At 48.0% G+C, this 20,687-nt stretch overlaps 2 protein-coding genes across 3 annotated transcripts in view; both read left to right on the forward strand.

Annotated features, from left to right (window-relative positions):
• Window positions 1–5,642, forward strand: part of Dna2 (DNA replication helicase/nuclease 2) — a 71,473-nt gene extending 65,831 nt beyond the window's left edge. The window contains exons 15-17 of the mRNA XM_077677492.1: window positions 908–1,223; window positions 3,304–3,483; window positions 5,317–5,642. Coding sequence (XP_077533618.1) covers window positions 908–1,223; window positions 3,304–3,483; window positions 5,317–5,502 — 682 coding nt within the window. The 3' untranslated portion in view covers window positions 5,503–5,642. The remainder of the gene's footprint in view (window positions 1–907; window positions 1,224–3,303; window positions 3,484–5,316) is intronic.
• An 803-nt stretch (window positions 5,643–6,445) lies between these two features.
• The window catches only part of Pisd (phosphatidylserine decarboxylase), a 39,858-nt gene continuing 25,616 nt past the window's right edge, over window positions 6,446–20,687 (forward strand). The window contains exons 1-2 of one of the 2 annotated variants that reach the window (XM_077677494.1): window positions 6,446–6,481; window positions 9,316–9,372. The gene's annotated coding sequence lies outside the window, so the exon portion shown is untranslated. The remainder of the gene's footprint in view (window positions 6,482–9,315; window positions 9,373–20,687) is intronic. The other variant, XM_077677495.1, reaches the window with a different exon arrangement.

The following is a 20,687-nucleotide window of genomic DNA, read 5'->3' on the forward strand; positions in this document are numbered from 1 at the left end:
CTTGCCAATTTGTTAAAACAGCAAATGCTGCAAAAGTAGTGCCCCTTGTCTTATCAAATCATGCAGTTCAGTTAATTTGAGCAGCATCAGTTAATTTGGTTGATGCAGGAGTGCCAATTTTTTTTCTTTTTTCTCTCTCTAAGCTTTATGTAGCTTTTGACTTTAAACTTTTCTCACTGAAACTAAGCACCACGCAATACAGGGTGTAGATCAAAAACGTATGTGATATACAGGCGTCAAACCTCGTCTAGCCCCTTGGCACTTTGGTAAAAAAAACTTAGACAAATCACTCAGACAGCAAACCGAAATGGTACAGCATGAAGAGTGATGACTAAGATGAGCCGAAGGGAGGAGTTATAAACATAGAATGTTCCAGTGTTCCCTGGCCTGTTTACAGTTCTCTTTGTGCTTAAAAATTCAATGATGAATCATTGAATGCGCAAACTCTTCAACAGGTGTTTTAGGATGTATATTGTGTATATTATGGTTGGCAGTGTGGGTTGGTGCTTAGTTACACAGAAGATGCTGTAATTAATTACCAGGCTATGAAAAATTGAGCTAGGTTAACTAGATCCATGGTCACGACACAAAATGGAGAACACACACAAAATGGAGAACACACGGCAGTGCCCCTTTCTTTTGCGTCTTTTCTGTTTTGTGCAGTGACCATGAAACAATGCAACTTACCTGCAGGGGTAAGTTTTTAGCCCGTGATTAATTTTATGGGAAACCTATTGGTGAACAAAAAGTAAAACGTAGTCTACCACTGAGATCGGACTGAATTGTCCCTTGTTTTCTAATGTGCTTCAGCAGTTGGCAAGCAGGTGAGGAAATGCCCTACCTCATGAGTTTGAGCAGGACAAGAGTGACAGTTAAGATTAAGTGCAAGCCCACCTTCTGATTACAGGGAGATCACCGCAGTGTGCAATGGCCTGACCTACGCCGGTCAACTTCAGTGTGGCTCCGAAGATGTGGCCAATGCCAGCCTCTCGCTGCCAAACCTTTCGACAATGTTGGGTCAAGAATTGTCTGAAGACAGCTGGATGCTGAAGGCTGTAAGCAGTGAACTGGACAAGGCGGTGATGTTTGTGTGCACTGATGCGCTGACAACTTCCCAAGAGGACCGTAGCAGCACGAACGGCGACTGTAACAACAACAAAAACAACAACAGCAGTAGCGACGAAGCAAAGATCGTGAGGCAGCTGGTTCACGTTTTGCTCAAGGTGGGTTTTGCGCAGTATTGGTGCACACGTGACCGATCCCAAGTGTCTGTTGCTTTTCTCCTCTTGTGGATATATTTGAGGGTTATTTCTCAAGAACAGTGCAGTCCTGGTCGCCTTGCTTTTGGGTTTCATACTCGGGTTATGGTACACAAAATGGCAAGTTGCCGCAACAGGAGTGTTTTAATGGAGGTGAAGTACATAAACGCCTGTGTGCATAAATTCCAGGCATGAGCAAGGGGCCCTGCATTTTCCCGTAATCCTGGACTAATTGAATCCTGGCCCAAACAGCGGTGGCATTTAAGTCACCTGCTTTAGGGGGTGGGGGGAACACTTCCCAAATATAGGTAAAAAATAGCCAAAAGGTTGCTCTTACCTGTACGCTATTAGATCATAGAACTGCATGTCTTCAAAATTCGTTTTTACACTTTCCTCACTAGCTGGCCTACGTGTATAGAGGGACTGCAAATAGCAGGTATCCAAAAATAATTGAAACACATTTCAATGTACCTCGCGTTGGTCCTGCAAATATTGAGCCTTTGTTAATCCACCCAGCTGCAGGTTTTAGTGCTGGATGCCATGAAGAATTCTTTCTTGATTCACTATGAAGTCAACCTAGCATCCTTGGAAAAGCGCAAAAGAGACAAGGATGAGATGTAGATGGGGACAGGCACTGTCCTGTCTACATCTCGTTTTTGTCCCTTTTGCGCTTTTCCAAGGATGTTGTACCAACACGTCCAAGCTTATACCGTAGTTAAACTTCGTAATTTGGAAATCTGCTTTCAGCAGTTCATACACAAGTTTGTTTTACCTGTGCGTTATGGTCAGGTATTTAGTACAAGAATGATGGCTTGGCAGATGACTGGACTTGCGCACTTGTGACAAGAGTATGTGCCACTTGCTGTTGAACTGTGTGTTTTATCAGGGTGGAAGCCTTTTTGTTTTTTGTGTGTGTGTTGTGCGTGTGTGTGTGTGTGTGTGTGTGTGTGTGTGTGTGTGTGCACGCGTGTGTGTGTTGCGCACGGAGGTTACTGACCTTAAACTGCGTGGCGTCGACATAAATGGTACCTAACCTGGTGGGAAAATGTCATGGCAACCATGAAGGCCAGAAGCGGACCAAAGCATGCCAGCCGTCTATGAGAGAGGATTAATGATTACCAAACTTAAATAATTGTTTATTCGTGATTGAAAACAATAATTAGTAATGTTATAAAGATGGATTAAGGTGGATTAAAGTGACTATATGTTTGGGTGAGTAGACGTCGATGTTGAACTGAGACAGTAAAATGGCGCGACTGCTGCTTTAAGTATAGAAAAGGTACCTGTCACAATTGTACAGCTGGAACCAGAACCGCCGTGTCGGTGATGAAAGTGACAGTACCGCCACGCTTTCGCCTTCAAAGCAGACTTCAGTGCCCCAGGAAATTTTTCTGTCTGCATTGCAAAAGTTAGCTTGGGAAAGCGTGGAAAGCACACACTTACATGTTCATTCAATCTTGCTAAGGCTGAGTGAAGTTTCTGAAATGAGGGTCAGCAGGCTTGTTGGGCTCTCCTAAAGCACTCCCAGCGTTCACAGCGCCCTCATTTAGAAGTTTCTATTTTTTTTTTTTTTTTTTTTTTTTCCCCTTTCTCTTCACTGGCTTTTATTTTTGTCGACTCCTAGAAGCAATGCAAAAAAGCGCACTCTTGTGTCTTCTATGCATGGCAAAAGTATTAATTTGCTTCTCCACATAACGGCAAGGTTGTGTCAAAAAAAAAAAAAGCGTGCGTGAAATGGACGAGCGACACCTTAATAAACACAAACAAAGCATTTGTGTACAATGCATAGCATGTCACTATTCGTCGCTTCTTTTTCTGCATGTGATTGCCATCACTTCCACTCTTTTCCAACACAGGCGTTGTTAAGAACCACAGCATAGATGCAAACAGTAGGCAGTCGGGGTGTAAGGTCCCTCACCTTGTATTCCCTTCAGGACTTCCAACCATTTGTAGGCCTGCCCATTCTCATTTATCTTTTGAATTCAGCTGTGGGGGATTTTAAATAGAAACTGACCTTTTGTTTTTTGCTGCGTTTGCACGGCAGGCTGGTGTGGCTCCAGAAGAAGTGGGTGTGATAGCGCCCTTTCGAAACCAAGTGCGGCTACTCAAGCAAGAGTGCAGCAGCGTGCCACAGGTGGACATCAGCACAGTGGACCAGTTTCAGGGAAAGGAGAAGAGCGTGGTGCTTTTTTCCTGCGTCAAGAAGTACACGGGAGACAGCAAGGTACGCCAGGGTGCATAACGACTTTGGGATTTGTGAAAGAATGGCTTCTTAATAATCACGAAGCTAAAAAAATTACAAGACAGTCCCGTGGGACTCCTCTTTCAAATAGCTGGCCTACTCATATTCTCAATCGACCAGTTTAAAGGGGCCGGGCAGACAAAATACAAGTTTGTTTTATTCGAAAGATTTTGTGTTTTGTAGTGCCCCCAGCGCTTGACCGGAAGCAAACAATGCTTTATTCACTGACAAATTAATCGATTTAAGTTAGAATTTTTATTCTCCCGTTAAATCGTGGGTTTTCGCGATGTCTGCATTGACATCATATGTGACAATTAATTGAAGTGCAGGACAACTGGACAAGCGAGTCGACACACACAAGGCACTTGTCCCGTTGTCCTGCGCTTCAATTCTCTGTCATTTTCTACCAACAGGCCCAAACCAGCACCCTTCTGAACATCATATGTGCTGGGGAGCCTTGTTTACCGTTAGTCAACCTAGGTGGCGCCACCGTACCGCAGCGGGCCGTCTTCTGCATTTTTTTTAACTGTATTTGGCTTGTTTTTGTTAAGGTAGAAAATGATTGTTTCATTAAACATGGTGTTTGCTCGAAAAATATGGTCACGTAAGACAGGCTGGTGTGGCTCCAGAAGAAGTGGGTGTGATAGCGCTTACGCCAATCAGCCAGTGTCGTCTGAGACAACCCCGAAGCGCCGCAGTGCTGTGCAGCTAAAACAGCATAGTGCGCGCAGTATCAACAGCAGTACACATCGGTGCTTCTATGTTGACGTTTACTTTCGTACCTTCCACTGTCTACCCCACCATTCTTATAGCTTTAAAACGAATGTGCCCTAAATGTAAGCGCAAATATCTTGTTCAGCAAGCTTATAAGCCCTGCCAATTGGCGTTTGCTTTTGCCAGCCTCAGCCAATCACAGAGCTGGCACATATGACATCATAGGTTCTGTTACGGGAAATGAGCTAGTGGGTCACATGGCCATTCCCTTTTTTCCTAATTATATAGCTTATTTGAGCGAAGTGTGTGTTAAAAGTGGTGTCAGTATGATTCTAACGAGGCAATCTTTCGCATGAACCAAACTTGCGTTTTCTCTGCATGGCCCCTTCAAGGAAAACACCTAAGGTGGAGTAAGTTTCTGCTAAGGGAAAATTTCACATCCACTTGAAATGTAGCTGAAAAGCTTTCTCGGAAATTTCGCAGTTGAAGAAGCATTCATCCTGGTTCAGGGTTCAAACCTGGAACCACTTCCTAACTAGGGCAGTTGCTCTACCAACTAGTTCTCAAATTTTTGCATACTTTCTAGGCTTGTTCGCATAAAATGTTGCTGGAATTCTCTGAGAGAATTTGTTTAAATATACTATCGTGTGGTCATTGTTGGGGTGTATTTGTACGCAGCTAAATGTTCATTGTGTGTTTGGGCTCTCCATTCGACGTTTGTTTGTCCTGTACACTTTCAAGAGTTTGGCGTTGGTTATTTAGTCTGACTTTGTGGCATTTTTTTTTTACTTAGGTTTGTAATCTCATGTTGAAAGATGTGTTTATTTGTTTCTTGTTTTGTTTATTTTGGCCTTCTCATTTAAGCTAACTTTTACACCTTGCCAGGGTTAGACTAGCACCAATTGGCTGCAGTACATTGTTGGCTCATCGGGGATGAAAGAGAAAAAGCAAGCCGGATATGTTTTGCCCAATGTAAATTAAATCAACAGATGTCCTGCTTCGTGCCTGTGAATCAGCACTTGCATGCTGTTGTTTCTGCTTTAATCACCTCGATAGGGAAATGCCTTCCCATTTTTTACATTTTTTTCTTGTGCATTGCAGGATGCAGAAATACTCAACGACCAAAGGCGCCTCACTGTTGCTGTGAGCAGGGCAAAGCACAAGTTAATCATCATTGGCAGCAGCTTGACAGTGAAGAAATACAAGCCTTTCGAGAAGCTCCTGAGCTTGCTACGGGAGGACCAGTTCATAAAACTTCAAGCTGGAGACGAATCTCGTTGCGAATAAATTGTTCTGCAAGCATGACAGACATATATGAGACCAAACAGGACATGTTTGTGTGATTTAGTTTTGCAGAGATGTGTAATTGCAACTTTAATTTGTGTTGTGCAGGAGCCAATAAACTCTTCTTTTTTATTTTTGCTAAATTTAGTCTCCTGTTGCCTTGATTACAGGTCGTAATTACAAGCAGTAATTTTTAAGAATTGGCACATGATTTGTCATTGTTTTCTTGTGTTAAAGCAGAGGAGTACTGCTTGCTGCCTGCGGCCTGTGGAGAGTTTGGAGGTGGAAAATGGCCATTCATTTCGCAAGCCAGAAAATCTTGAGCTTGCAAGCATAATGAATGCCATCTTTTCACGCGTAGTAAGAATTCTTTGGGGAAATGGGAAGAAAACTGCAGGGAATCTGCCCAGCATGGGAAGGAAACTAGTAACGGATGTGCGAGAGGTTTTCTGTACTTTGTAGTAGTACAAATGTGCTTTTTTTGAAGTTAGCAGTGCAGTTAAATTATCGCAATTTGCCGAGTACGTCAAAGTTTTCATTTGTCCTTAGTATTTTTGTGTATTCATTCGAAAAGCAGTCGGCGCAGCCTCCTGGTGACATTTTCTTGGCTCCCGCGGTGAACAATGGCATGCGCATGCAAATTCTGCAACGCTTGCCAAAGTAAAAAGAAATGCAAGAGGCTATGATGCAAGCAGAGATTTGATATTGGGAAAAACTGGATGACAGTGAGAACTAGTTTCGGTTTCGGATCCGACGTGAGGAAGGTAGCAAAGAGTCGCTGTGTATTTAGTTTTAAAATCCAGTAGTAATATCTTTTTTAAAAAAATGTTTTGTTCACCGTGGCAAATAAGTAAGGAGTAAGGGCACTGCCTTTTTTGAGGGACGTTTAGAACTGCGGTCTAGAACCAAGAGACTGCCGGTACGACATGCCAGAAGCTGCATCGGTATCGGCATCACCGTCATGGCGTCTTGATGTGGCTCGGTAAGTGGAGTTTCATTTACGGCGAGCTTTTTCAGTTCGTTTTTGGGGCGACAGGCCCGTGAGAATGCAGTGTTTGGAGTATTTTTATACAGACTAACGATGTTGCAGGCTATTACAGTCATAATATTCATAGGCGAGTGCTGGGGCGTGACAGACTTTCGGTGGTGCGTCTCCTTTCCCTCTGCTCACACACCCTGAACCACGCCGCCCGATGGAGCAGTTTGTTTTGGCTGGAGTCTCGTCAACCAAAACAGTCGGGTGGTCACACCGCTCTGTTTTCAAAGAACGCTAATCAAGACGGCCCTAAATATAGCCCAGTGCCTTACTGGGCTTGTCCGTGTTTGGGAAACTGGTCCCAACAATGCGTCGTATTACCACTGAATAAGTATCCGTGAACGCCGTCTTGTAGCATTACTTTCTCTCTTTTTTTTTTGGTCTGAAATCACTGTTTATTACCTTCTGTACTAACAGCGGCAGGGCACGTTCACATCATCCGCACTGGTTAATTTTAGTTTTTTTTAATATATATATATATATACACTGAACTGAACATAAAAAATAACTACGTTCGGTCGATCGGTAAACAAAACGAGCTAAAATTCATTAAACGCGTTTCTTTTTTTCAGTGTGCAGGCGCGGGTTTAGCTTAACCAGTTCGTGTGAAACGCGCATTGAGTGTTTTCAACAGGGACCTGCGCAAAATATCGCGGTCGGAGAAAGCCGGCAAAATCAACCGACCCCGCGCTCAGTTACGACTCGGGCGAGACTTGTTTTTGTTCACCAATTCCGACAGTAATTGCCGGTCTCTCACGCCACCGTCTTGGAGTGCTATAATCGTTCCCCGCGGCGCGACTTCACTTTCAGCGGCCTTGCGCAATGGAATACCACTGCCAAGGTCTCGCCCTCTCCCTACGCGCCCTGAGGTGATGTGAGGGCTGTGACAGTATATATTGTCCTTTCATTCGAGCTCCTGAAGCCGCCGCTGCCTCGTCTCGCAATACGGTCAGGGGCGCTCGCGTTCATTTTCCTCGCCGAGTTTGAGTGGCGGTTCTTTCTCCGCTCCTTCGTGCATTACGCGATGCTTATCCTTATCGCGTCGCCCCAACTAGCCCCTGGGAGGAAATGATTCTTGCGTAAGTTTCGGTATGTGGCGCACCAGTTTTGTGAAGGCCCTTCCAACGCAGACGATTCGTATTGGCGCGGTGGCATTGCGGCCGCATTAGTCAGTGACAGTTTTGAAACTGCTGTACCATGCTACAGAAACAACCTCGCAGGTATTCATGCGTGTTGATGGCCCTGCTGCAGGTACACCAGTTGAACCTTCTTTTGAACTTTTGTTTGAGGTGATGGCGATGTTAAGATGAGTGCAGCCGTGCGTCCGCTTTACCTTGACTTGTATGCAGTCAATACATTCTTGGTAGACATTAAAGGGACACAAAGCAACTAGCAAGTTGGTCTCAAACGAAAGTTTGATCTTCCTATAATAATTTTAGCATCAATTCGGTGCCAAAAGGTGCCTTGATTGCTGAGAAATCGCTAATCAAACGTGACGCAAACAGCAACTGCAGTCGCTGTTTGTGTCATGATAAACCAGAAGGAAGGGAAGCGGAGGGGATGTATAGTGGTAAGGAGCAACCAAATACAGCGCTACCACGTACCGAGCGGTTTGTTAGTTTCGGTCAAATCTGTTATTCCTTCCTGAACTCCCACATCCTTTACAGCTCCGCACCACCAAGCAAAATTGCTCCTTCATGGACCCCGTGATCAGTATTGACGCGTTGTTGAAAAAAAAACGTAGTTCTTTTGAGGCCCCGCAAATGCTGGAGTGGAACTGACCACTCGTGCTAAGCTCGCACACTCCCTCAAGAAGCAGTACCGCCGCCCCATGTATTGACAAGTAGTGCCATCCAGCGTCAGCCAGGAAAGACATTTTACACGGCAGACAATTTATGCCCTTCCGGTGAAAGTTGTGCTGTATAGCCAGCGGCAGCGGCCATCTTCATGTTTTTGTTACTTTCTGCCTTACTTTAAAAAAAAGAAACTAAGTGTAAGCGTTATATTCAGGTTCTCCGTTAGCTAATCTATCTAGAGCAATGGTATTTTGGCTTCAGTGTCCCTTTAACCTCCTTTGGGGTTAATTTAACTGCCCTACGTATAAGATAGTCTGTATGCATAAAGTGTCACTATTGATCTTACTTTATGGTGGTTTGATCTTCAAGGTAAATTATCGCCACCAAGTTGTCACAGTTTTTTTTTTTTTGGCTCTTTTTTTTTTTTTGGAAAGTATATTTACTGCCTAGCACTACAATACTAGCCCTTTCATTCTGGAAAAACAAAGCTCCAATTATGCTGAAGTGAGAATCATTGACTGCATTTGATGCCCACTGCTTTAGTATATTAAAGTATGTAGCCAATATGGGACCCTTTCTAAGTTATTTCTCAATGGCAATAAATGTAATTGCCAACCTAGGACTGTTTCCAGTGTGATTAGTATCATGCAATTAGCATTTACTTTTCAATACCTAATGATTTTGTAGTTCAGCACAGACTTGCTTGAAGAAAGCAACTGTAGTGGTTACTTTCAATGCCCAGCTCTAACTGAGGTGCTGTGTGGTTCGTTTTAAGCTTTTATTGTATCATTCAATCTCTATATGGTCTTTTCAATAACCTACTGACATAAAACACTACCTCTCATGTAGTTTCTCCTCACATAAAATGCAATGAGTGCTGGAGGCAGGTACTCTTTGTCCATTCCCTGATGCTCTTTGCTCTGCACTATTTCATCTAAGCCCTGCACTGCTTGTTTTTGTTTTGTTTTTTCTTATGGAAACAAGCTTTCAACAAAAAAACTACGCAAGAAAAGGTCCCTAACAGTTTGCTGTAGACTGAAGGTATGTCTGAAGTTATTCCGCTTTTCTTTCCTGATGATGATTCAGTTGTAGTACTAGCTTTGTTGTTGAATATACATTGCTGTTCCGTTTCCGCTAATTTGTGCAGGCATCCCTGAAATGAGTACTTTGTAACAAGGTGTCGGTACAAAATGTTTTTTGTTGTGGTTTCTGTTTCGTTCCATAAATAAAAATTCCGTTCCGGTTCAGTTCCTGGATGAAGAAAATAACGGTTCGGAAGGGTTGATAGCAGTTTGTGTTTGTGCGCAAGGAAAATTGAGATTTGTAAAATTATGCTAAACAATTAGTGCCCTTCCAGCACTGTGAAGGATGACCTGCGAAGCTGGGTGCAGGCCAAGGACAACGTAAAACAAAACATGTGTTTGTTGTTTGCGATTTAGCATGCTTCCTAGCAATTAGCTGAATGAAACTTGGAGGGACTCGAGCATTAAAGTGGCAAACATGGAGCTGTCTGTTTCACTCCCACGTCGTAGGCATCTTGCTGTTTGTGTAACACATTAGCCCAATCCACTCTTCCACTTAGGACACAGTACAGGTAGCATTGGGCCATCTGACATCCACGTTTAAACCTCTCGCCAGCACAACGGAGTGTTCATCGCCGACAACCAGTTATGTGCACATGCTGAGAAGTGAATTAAACCATCGAAAATGTCGCTCTGAAAGCCCTTTAAGCTGAACAAGTAATATTTGTGCACTTCAGCGTTCCAAGCGGGCAAGTTGCCGTTCATTCGGAGAGATTCACAGAAGAGCTAGAACTTGAGCAGGCAACGGCGGCGGCCTATTTGCACTTCTGTTCGGGCTGGCCCTTGCGTCTGCCCCATAGCGAGTTAAGCTCAGCTCAACACAATTGACGAGCTCATAAACCAACGCCGAGCTGTGCGACTGTCAAAGTATGCATGTCTGCAGAACGGCCATGCACTGTACGACCACTTCAACCCGGGCAACTTGGCACCTCCAGAAAGTCAGGATGAGCTTCCACCCTGGGGCTATACCATTATAACCTCCAACAAAACAAGCCATCTGCAGAGAAGGCGGACCAAGGAGGGTAAAGCGCAGCTCTCTCCCCTCCCAAATTACCCGGGACCAGACGATCAATGCCTCCTCTACACCGACGCTTCATGCACAGGAACGCATGGAGTCACTGCGTGGACCAGCCCCACTCATCCCAGCATCGAAGGCCGTATTCCCTACGCCTCTGCCACATGCACCCCAATCCTGCTGGAATTGCAGGCTATACACGACATCCTACTATGTGCAGCCGCTTCCAATGAAGTCTTGAATACCATCAATCTTCGTACCGACTCTACGCAAGTGATCCACTATTTGAAACATGTTGCGCAGACCCCTATCATCTGCCAACGCATCCACCAGCTCCACAGCAAAATACCATCCAAAGTGGTTGTGTCATGGGTTCCCGGTCACACCAGTATTGCAGGAAATGAACGGGCTGACTTCCTGTCACACAACTGCCCGGCCCCATCATCCCCCACCCAGCTCCCAAGTGACCCATGGGCCACAAGAATGGCTGCAAAGGAGGATCTTCGACGCCGAACGCGTGCTCTCATACCTCCGTGTTCGGTTCTCCTCCCCCTCAATCTTACCAGGATGGAGGAGATTGTACTACGAAGGATCCGACTGGGCGTGGCTCTTACTCCTGCCCGCACGAGTGGATGAAAAGGGGACTACCGAGGACATGTGAAATGTCCAACCTGCTGTGAGGAAACGGTTCCGGCAGACCTTCACCACCTACTATGGACATGCCCTGGAACTAAGGACATTCGAAGAAAATGTTTGATGGCAGCAGGCCTAAATTTGCAGCAAGACACGCATTACCATCGGTGGCTCCATGGTCCTGCCTACCGTTTCCTACTGGACTATATCCGGGAGGCCAACCTAGTTTCCTGGATATAGATCGGACCCGTTTGGTGTCTACTAAGCCTTGAGGCTATTAAATAAACGAACAAACAACAACAACAAACCTCGAAGGCCTCAGGCTTTATTCTGGTGCACAAACGTGAGTGTCCTTTGCCCTCCCTTGTCGTAGGCATCTTACTGTCTGTAACACCAACCCAGACCCAAACCACTCGGTTAAGGAGGACAGCCGACAGGGCGTATGAGCCACGAGTCATCCACGTTTAAATATCCCACCAGCACAACAGGCATGTCATCGGTAGTGCGTGCACGCCCCCCCCCCCCCCCCCCCCCCTCCTCCTCCCACTCCAACCCGTGCACGCATGAACTGGCAACCGGTGGTGGGCTCACACTTAGGCGTTAAATACACCGGCGAAAATGTCGCTCGGAAAGCCTTTTAAGTTGAAGAATTATGAGCTCACACCGGCGTTTGCATCGGGAAAGTGGATCGTCAACCGGAAGGTTATTCACACCTACTATGCGAGGTGGCATTTGAGGCGGCGACGGCTTTCGGTCGTTTTTACACCCATTCGCGCTTCTGTGTATTCTCCGCAATCATCTGATAACGGCGCTTCCGCCGTTGTCAGCCGATTGCAACTCGTGAAAGGGACATGGGTGTTGGCGAGGGGAATAACAGTTGTGATTGGGGGTCAGCGGTGGCGAGGAGGAGCCCCGGAGCGCCGCCGTGTAAAGCGGCTTCACCGGAATAAAAAAACTTACGGGGTTAGACATATACTGCTTCGCAGTAAAAAGAGCGTTTAGCTTTTTTTCTGAAGCATGCAGTTCAAATCTCAGGAGGAACCAGCCATGGAGGATTCTTGGTTTCTTGTTTTGCAAAGTCCCTTCCCGATTCAACCGAGCAACCAGTAACTATTGTGCTGTGGATTTATACGACAATCAGGGCGGCCCATCACTGTCCTCTCTTTCGTATATTGCCAAAGCATGGCTCGCAAACGATGCACGCAGTGGCATGCGTTCCATTCAAGCGCGCACATACGGCCCACGTGCAACACCATGGAACAGTGGGTTCGCGTGCTCTCGGAGCCACCTACTAGCATGCGGCCCGTTCGCTGCCTGTTTTCCTCGAAATGCGGAGGAAAGGGGTTGTGTGTATAGTCCGTTCGGGAACCGCATCGTTAGGTGCGGAATCGATTCAAAATACCGTAACGTTACGGCGATGATGCGGCCATTCTTTGTTGTCGCGTGTCATGGATAGCCAGCCGCTCTGCAGCTGCTGTGCGCGGGAGCATTCGCACGTGTACACTTTTTTTTTTCATCCCCGAGCGCTGCATTTCCGCGGCCCATTCTTCGCCGGCCCTGGATCTTCGATCGCCGTGTCCTTGGGGCCAGACGCCGTATTCGTAACGATTGCGCGACTTCCTTGGCGCACTTGTGGCGGCTGCCGCTTCCGCTGTAGTCATCACGCCGCACGCCCCCTTCGATTGGTATGTCCTCCAACGCCGGAAAATCTTGCATATGCTGCCGGGAAATGCGGCTTAAACGCAAGCTACTGCAATTCCGTGTTTTTTTTTTTTTTTTTTTTTTGTCAGTAGGATAAGAACCCAATTCCGTTTGGGGACACAGGCCTGTTTGGTTTAGGAGCACCGACAAGTGGGCAAGTTGGTATGGAGACATACTAAATAAAAGCGCAGAAAAACGCGGGACGAAGAGAAGAACTAACAGGACGAGCGCTCGTCCTGTGTAGTTCTTCTGTTTGTCCCGCGTTTTTCTGCGCTTTTATTTAGTATGCCTGTTTGGTTATTTCTTTCTACGGGAGAAAAATAAATATGGTGAAGTAGGCCCTTATGGGCCCAACAGGCTTACAATCGGCTGCGAAAGAACCCCTAGATACTTTGCCTGTGTTGTTTATGAACAAAACCGACTTAAAGTCTGGCCTTTGGGTGAAATTGAGGCGCAAAGAAGCCCGCGCTTTGTCGAAAAAAAAATTGTTCAAAAGTGATTCATTTTGTTGCGACACGCTTGCACGTGGGGTGCCCTTGGTCGAAATGACGTAGAGCACGTTGTGTGCGGGAACCCCACAGTCCTGATCCAACTACGAGCACACCTTGAGGGCGGTGAGGGTTTCCACCGCACCCCCTAGCACAGAAGAATCTCTCCCCAAGGGACGAAGTTGTAGGAGAGATGGGGTACAGCGTTTTCGGGACGACCACGTACGCGCATTCATTTTTTAGCGTCCAAAGCCGAAGCCGCTGCGTTCCGACCCGTTTGGTTTGCTGGCCGGTTTCTAGATGCGTTCATTCAAAATTCGAGCACCGCCGAGCCGTAGCGCGTGATTGAAGTTCCATGTAGAGTTCCTGTATATAGCTCCCCTAGGGGAGCAGAGTTGCGCGTCCATCCGCCATCTTGAGTTCCAGGTCGTGCGGGAAAGCCACCCGTCCCACACGTAGGAGCTGCCGCCGGGCCACCGCGCGAGTGGCAGTAGCGAGAAGCGGCCGGTCGAAAACTCCTCACGATATTCGGCCGCTTCCACAACCGCCGATGCACAGTTGAGCAGAACTGACTGAAAACGGGGTCTTGTGCGCAACACTGAAAGCTGGCTTTCTGTCGAACTGGAACCCGCGGCATGTGGCAATCAGACGCGCAACTCGTGCGCTACGCGATATACAGGAACTCTAAGTTCACTGCGCCCTTGATATTGGTAGGTTTCTGGTCGTGCTGGCATTCGTACGACACCGAAATACGTAAAGCGAAAGTAAAGGCAAAGTTGGGACCGACGTCGTTCTGTCAAAAAACTAATGCATTTCCCCATATACCGGCTGATCGACTGAAAAGCTGATTAGATCTCTGGACGCACGACGCGCATGCATGAAACCGGGCTTCCATTGTGTCAAAATGGTTACTTGAAAATTGCAAAAAGGGCACGGTTCTAGATAAGACAATACACACTCATCGATCATAAAGAAGGAGTACAATGGTATACCTTTTTCTCACATACCAGGTATAGGGTCACGTCTAGATCGTTCGCAGATGCGTTCAGTGCGCGAGAAATCGTAGCGTGGTTCCGTTCTTCGTTTGCGATTTGGGTCTTCCAAGGTTTGGCAATCGATTGGACGCACTTTCAGCGAAGGTTGGACGCACTTTCAGCTTTCGCGCTTCTCTCAGCTTTTTTGGGGAAGGGGTGGTGAGTTTAAAAAAAAAACATTTCCCTATTCGGCAGCGGCCGTGAGTATCGAGACACACATTGCTCCGAGATAACGGACCAGCTCGTCAGCAGGAATTACATACGCAGTTGATAAACAGCTAGGCCGACCGAAGCAGAGTGGCACACCTTATCAATCGGATTGCCGAAGAACGGAAGGATTCCAACTGCTGACTCGTTCGACTGAACGGATGTGTCGTGCGCACCCAAGAAATAACTGTGTTCCTGCTAACGCGCCTATCAGGCAAACGTCGTGTTTGCATGTGACGTCACGGGCGACCGTTACTGAGTGCCGTTAGCCGCTTACCTTGCAGAGACCGTCAGCGCCGGCAGATAAGGCTCGAGTCGGGGGCTTCACCGTGTTTATGCGTGGCTCAGACAGCGTCTGGACTTTGCTGAGCGTCTGAAAGATCTACGCTCCTCGGTCGTTCTGCGCATATGGATTTATTTATTTAGAGTGAGAGAGAATTATTTGGACGACCGTTTATTCAGGCGCTGGGGCGAAGGAACAGCCCCAGATGGTGATGATTATTACGTACAGGCGATTATGATGGCAGGAGTCAAGAGTTAGTACTGATGATAATGTACAGATGGTGAGGAAGTTCTTTTGTAAGGTTCGAAACACTGGCAGCGTGGTCAAAAGGGCTTACAATAGCTTATTCGAAATACCTTACAGCTAGGCCCAGCAGGTCATTGGGCAAGGGGGGCTTGTAGATTAATAAACTAACGGTGCAAATGACCTCACCACCGCCCTTACCGGTGCACTTCTCTGAGCTTTCTATTGCCAAACTTTTCATAAATACACTTGGTGAGCCAAGTAAGATGTTCCGTGCAAAAAAGACATCGTCACAGCAAGCGTATTTGAAATTTAAACAAGAACAACAAACGTTAAGCAAAAACACTATGCAAACCCGCCACGAAAAAGAAAACGTTATGCAGTTTGTAGTAACGGTAAAAAATAAGAATAAATTGTGTTCACGCAAAAGAGCGCAATAAGTTTTGCTGTTTTCCGGTGTTGAAAAAAAAATTGTTCTTGTAGATGATGACGGATTGCTTCCAGGTTAGTCACGGGCGCAATATTATCAAGAACATGGTTCCACAGGCGGGCAGTGCGTGAGGCGAATCAAGTGGAACGCGCTCTTCTCAACCTGCCCTGAAGGGGCTTAGCGAGAAGGCTCGCGAGTACTTCGGCAAGAGCGCGTGGATGGTGGACCGGTCACCTCGTGACGGGATCGCTTTGGCCAGACAGCAGAACATAGTAGTAGCCGTGTCCTCGTGTGTGTCATGTCGCTGTAGAAACTTCGTGTCTCTACTAAAAAAATAGCAGTGGCTTAGCTCGGCTATGCCAGGATATACGTAGCGTGAGCTAAAGTTCAGCTGTTTATTCTTAGCTTGCCTGGTTGTCTAGGATTAGCTTGATTATCATGCTTACTGCTACTTCAATGACACACACACGGAATACGCATAATGTTATTCTGATCTTAATTTATCAAGCGGCTCCGGCGCAGCGTCACCAATCGCCCCAGAGCTAAGCTGGTTCCACAGGCGCCCGCCGGTGTTGCTGCGACGCACGAGCCTTCGATTCCACAGCCGGCCACACCTCGCATGATCAAGTGGACCGGGCCGCCACGTGCGGAACGGAGGTCGGCGAAGACGCTGGGCGCGTGGGGTGCGTGAGAGACGCCGGGCAGCGAGCAACGTTCTGTGCCCCGTGTGAAGTCACTGCTGCTCGGGCATGCGCAGCACGGCTCTCCAGGAGCCACGCGAAACTGCTCAACTTCGGCCAGTGTAGCGTGCACGCTACAAAAGGTGGCTGCATATCAGCTCACTTTGCTGCAAATGTCGTCGAAAGGCGATTCTTCCCCTCCCGTCTCGCTCCCTCCACGATAAAAACACGGAGGAGGTTTTCTAAAGTCAAATTTTCCGCCTTCCACTGCTCGCACCATCTACTGGAATCATTTGTTATTGTTGAACTTGGAACGCTGCCACAAGGTCCAGGCTCGCGCGAGCTGTATTTTGTTTTTTGTATTTTGGAGTCAAAATATTTTCCACGGCGAAGCTGTTTAGATAGTCGTAATTGTTTTGTGTCCGCAGTTAAAACTACCAAGAAATTGCCGAGCGCGCGCACGTGAGGACGGGCCTCGCGGCGTCAGCCCGGCGGTTAACAAAACCGAGAAAATGCCTAGCCCTCGCGTGTGCGTGCCTCGCGACGACCGCCCAGCGTCCCCTGCGCACGTTTGTCAAGCCAAGCATAACCACTTAGGGAGACTGGCCAAGATTGCGGCGACCGCACTGCAGTTAGCAAAAACGAGAGAAAAATGCCGAGCGCTCGTGTGTGCGTGCACCACGCGACGACCGCCCAGCGTCCCCTGCGCACGTTTGTCAAGCCAAGCATACCCGCTTAGGGAGATTGGCCAATGTTGCGGCGGCCGCACTGCAGTTAGCAAAAACGAGAAAAATGCCGAGCGCTCGTGTGTGCGTGCACCACGCGACGACCGCCCAGCGTCCCCTGCGCACGTTTGTCAAGCCAAGCATACCCGCTTAGGGAGATTGGCCAATGTTGCGGCGGCCGCACTGCAGTTAGCAAAAACGAGAAAAATGCCGAGCGCTCGTGTGTGCGTGCACCACGCGACGACCGCCCAGCGTCCCCTGCGCACGTTTGTCAAGCCAAGCATAACCACTTAGGGAGACTGGCCAAGATTGCGGCGACCGCACTGCAGTTAGCAAAAACGAGAAAAATGCCGAGCGCTCGTGTGTGCGTGCACCACGCGACGACCGCCCAGCGTCCCCTGCGCACGTTTGTCAAGCCAAGCATAACCACTTAGGGAGATTAATAAAAAAAAAACTCCAGTGTTCGACCTAATCGTGGCAGCACTTGCTCGGAACGAGAAAGACACGTCATAGCGTACGCCCCTCCAAGGTGATGGCCAATGATTATCACTGCCAAAAAAATTGAAGTAAGCTCAAACTTATAGCAAGAGTGATAGAGTAAAGGTCGTTGCGGCAGCGAAGAAGAAGCAAGTCGACTGCAACGTTGACTTCATGATAGTCGTGCAGGTTGCGTACAGCTTTGCTACTTTCAAGTCTTACGCGTTAGTGTGAGCTGACTTCATTTTTTTTTCCAACGCGTATTTTTTTATTTGCTATAGCAGATATCCAGCAGCCATGCATACTTAATTAAAAGACCACAGCGAGTACCAGTTGTGCATTGATGTTCTGCCTAAAAAATGGCTAATGTTTTCTCGCTGAACAATGTTGAAAAGCATGAAGTGAGTTTCCATATGTAGAGATTTAAAATGTTTTTTTTTTATAAATAAACCTTTTATTCAAGTACTCTTTCAACTTTGGTCGGAAGGCTGAATCGAGGGACGGACAGACAGACAGACCATAATTTTCTCGTTACGTACTCAAGAAAGATAATCCATTATATCTCTAACTGCCTTCTTGCACTCGCGATAAGAATGCAGGGAAGACAGGTGTTGCGGTATTTTTATTTTGTACCACTTGTTCGTGCACCGTGGAACTCCCAATGTTGCGTCGTCTACTTTTGTCTTCCACTCCATATGCACCGGACGACACAGGTGGCCAGAGGGCGCCGACCTTGCTGGCACAAATAAATTAATAATGAGCTTTTTCAAATGTTGTTGTCAATCTTTAAAGTCAGGTCTAGCTCAATCGTGAACACCGGAAGAGAACACGCGAAAACTGCGTTTGTGAAAACCACCCCTTCCCTTTCTTTCTGTAACTTCTCGGCTGATTTTGGCTTCACACTTTCGCGTCAGTCTGCGTTGATGAGAGAACATTGTTTCTCGCTGTGGTGTCGTTCAATACCGTGAATCATAGCAAGAAACGTAGTGCGTTTACGCCAGACCGGACGACTCCCTCCAAGCGTACGCCGAAAAAAAGGTGCGTCAGCGACTCACACACGATAACGGTGCCTCCAGACACGGCGTGGGTGCAGCGAGCGCGGTGACGTTGAAAGCGAGGCTTGGGGCCGCCATTGAGCTTTCCATTCACTATGTCTCGTGCGTATGCGGGATCGGGCCGCCGTCGAACGAGAGGTGCCAGGTTTAGCTTTCCGTTCCAAGAACAGACACAGTTCACGCAACGCGACTTTTGTGTTTGTTTCCTCGTCGGACTTTTGTTTGTTTTCTAGTCGTCGCGCGAATGAGGCAATTAGCCGGGCCGAGTTGCGCAACGAAGCACCAGGCTCGGCGCCGTGTGCTTGCAACTTGGGGGACGTGGGGGTCGGGGTCGCGCAACATATATGCGTCTTCTCCTGCGTGCGCATGTGCCACCTGTCACGTTCGCCAGCCGACGCTGCTTTCCGAAAACGTTGCGGCTGGAGCCACTAAATAAAGGCTTTATTTAGCGGCTCTGGTGTGGGCCTATCTACAGGACTACTGGATAGACAACCTGCCTTCTGCGCGCAACGGGACGCCGTGCTTGCTGGCGCATGGTGGCTGCAGGGGGAACATGTTGGGGAGGCGGAAGATTCTGTGGACTTTTTTTTTTTTTTTAATCGAGAGCGGTTGTAAACTGCACTCATTGCAGCTTGCCAAAAAACGTGGCGCGCTCATGCATCATCAAAGTTTGAGGCTTGCAGTTCCGAATGTCTGGTGCAGGTGACTCTGAGGCTAGAGACGAAAAATGCGGGCCCTTTCGCTTTATTGATTGATTGATTGATTATGGGGTTTAACGCGCCGACGCTACACGGGCGATGAGGCGCGCCGTAGTGGAGGGCTCCGGATTAATTTTGACTACCTGGAGGACTTTAACGTGCGCCGAAATCGCGAACACACGGACGTTCTCGCTTTTCGCCTCCATCAGAAAAGCGGGCGCCGCGGCCGGGAATCGAACCCGCGTCCTTGGGCTCGGCACTGAGCCACCGCGGCGGGCCCTTTCACTTTAGCGGCCGCTTCCCGGGCTTTGTATGTTCATGGACCGCGTCCTAATAGCGGTAGTCCTTGGTTTACCAGTTCTGTATGGATCCGCGGGAAGTTCCGAGGACTGTCGCCTCGGTACCGGAAGTCCCATAGGAATGCAGTTGAAAATAGAGGGCCGGATCGTGTTCTGGGCAGGCCCCGGACGGTCCGGGATTGATAATCGAAGACGTTCAGTGTAAATTTGCCGTGTGTGATCCCTCCAGAAAACCGCGCTGGTCTGGTCTCGAACCACGGTTTCTTCCGTCACGTTACTGTTGCGTCATTCAGAAAAAGGAAATCGTATTAGATGCCAGTTCTGGACGGCGCAGGCGTTCTGAACGGCGCAGGCGCAGTCGGGTTCCAGTGAACACAGTACGAACGGAACTAACGGAGCATACGGAGTGCTAAACTCTAATAACAGAAAAAGGAAGAACTGGAGGCCTAGAAAAAGAAAGTAGCAGTGTCTTGTTTTTGAAAATACCGTGTTTTTTTTTGTTGTTGTTGTTAATTGATGCGAGAGAATAACATGCGTTCGTAGATTAGGTCCAAACGGGCCGCCGTTACGCGCTATTGCACAACTGGCCGCCCCCAACAAGACAGTTGCGCTGGCCTCACTTGGCATAGTGCACCTTCCCGGCAAGCGGCCGCGGGGTGGCTGGAGCGTTGCGTGCGATGAGCGAACAAGCGTGCGCATCGTTCGACAAGTGGCGTTATCGAGGCTTGACCATCGAGGTGCTCCGTGGTTTTGTTCGCGAGATCGAACACGCGAGTGCGGTCTACACGCCGCTCTTGAAGGGGCGATATGATTTCTCCGCTCGCGCACGGCGCTCATTCGATGCTCCCCCCTCCCCTGTTCCCCCTCCAGATGGGCGTGTCCGGGAAGCCTCCTTATCGGCTGGTGTTACGCCATCGAGCCCCCCTAGGCGACGCGAAAAGGCGTTGCAAACGGAGCCTACAATAAAGCGTAGATGTTATGCACGCAGTATTAGGGGCGAAGCCCCTTAGGTGCTCGGGCTGTCGGCCTCTCCTGTCGTCTCATGTAGTCACGGTACTAAAACACCGGGACACTCATTTTCCAACGCCTCGCGTCAGAACGTTTCATCTCCGTGAGCAAAAAAAAATGCGTACTGAAAGAACACCGGGACACACGTTTTCCAACGCCTCGCGCTACTTGGCATTCTTCTTAGCATGCTGCGGCGTGCGACACGAAGACAACTCACGGCCACTCTGTCTCTCACTTAATTACTTAAATCCGGTTCAACGCCAAGAGATGGCGCCACCGCCTCAGCAAGCGCGCGATT

The sequence above is a fragment of the Haemaphysalis longicornis genome, unplaced genomic scaffold (assembly GCF_048455015.1).
Source record: "Haemaphysalis longicornis isolate Haplotype H1 unplaced genomic scaffold, Haemaphysalis longicornis Haplotype H1 scaffold_7, whole genome shotgun sequence".
In the NCBI taxonomy this organism is placed as follows: Eukaryota; Metazoa; Arthropoda; class Arachnida; order Ixodida; family Ixodidae; genus Haemaphysalis; species Haemaphysalis longicornis.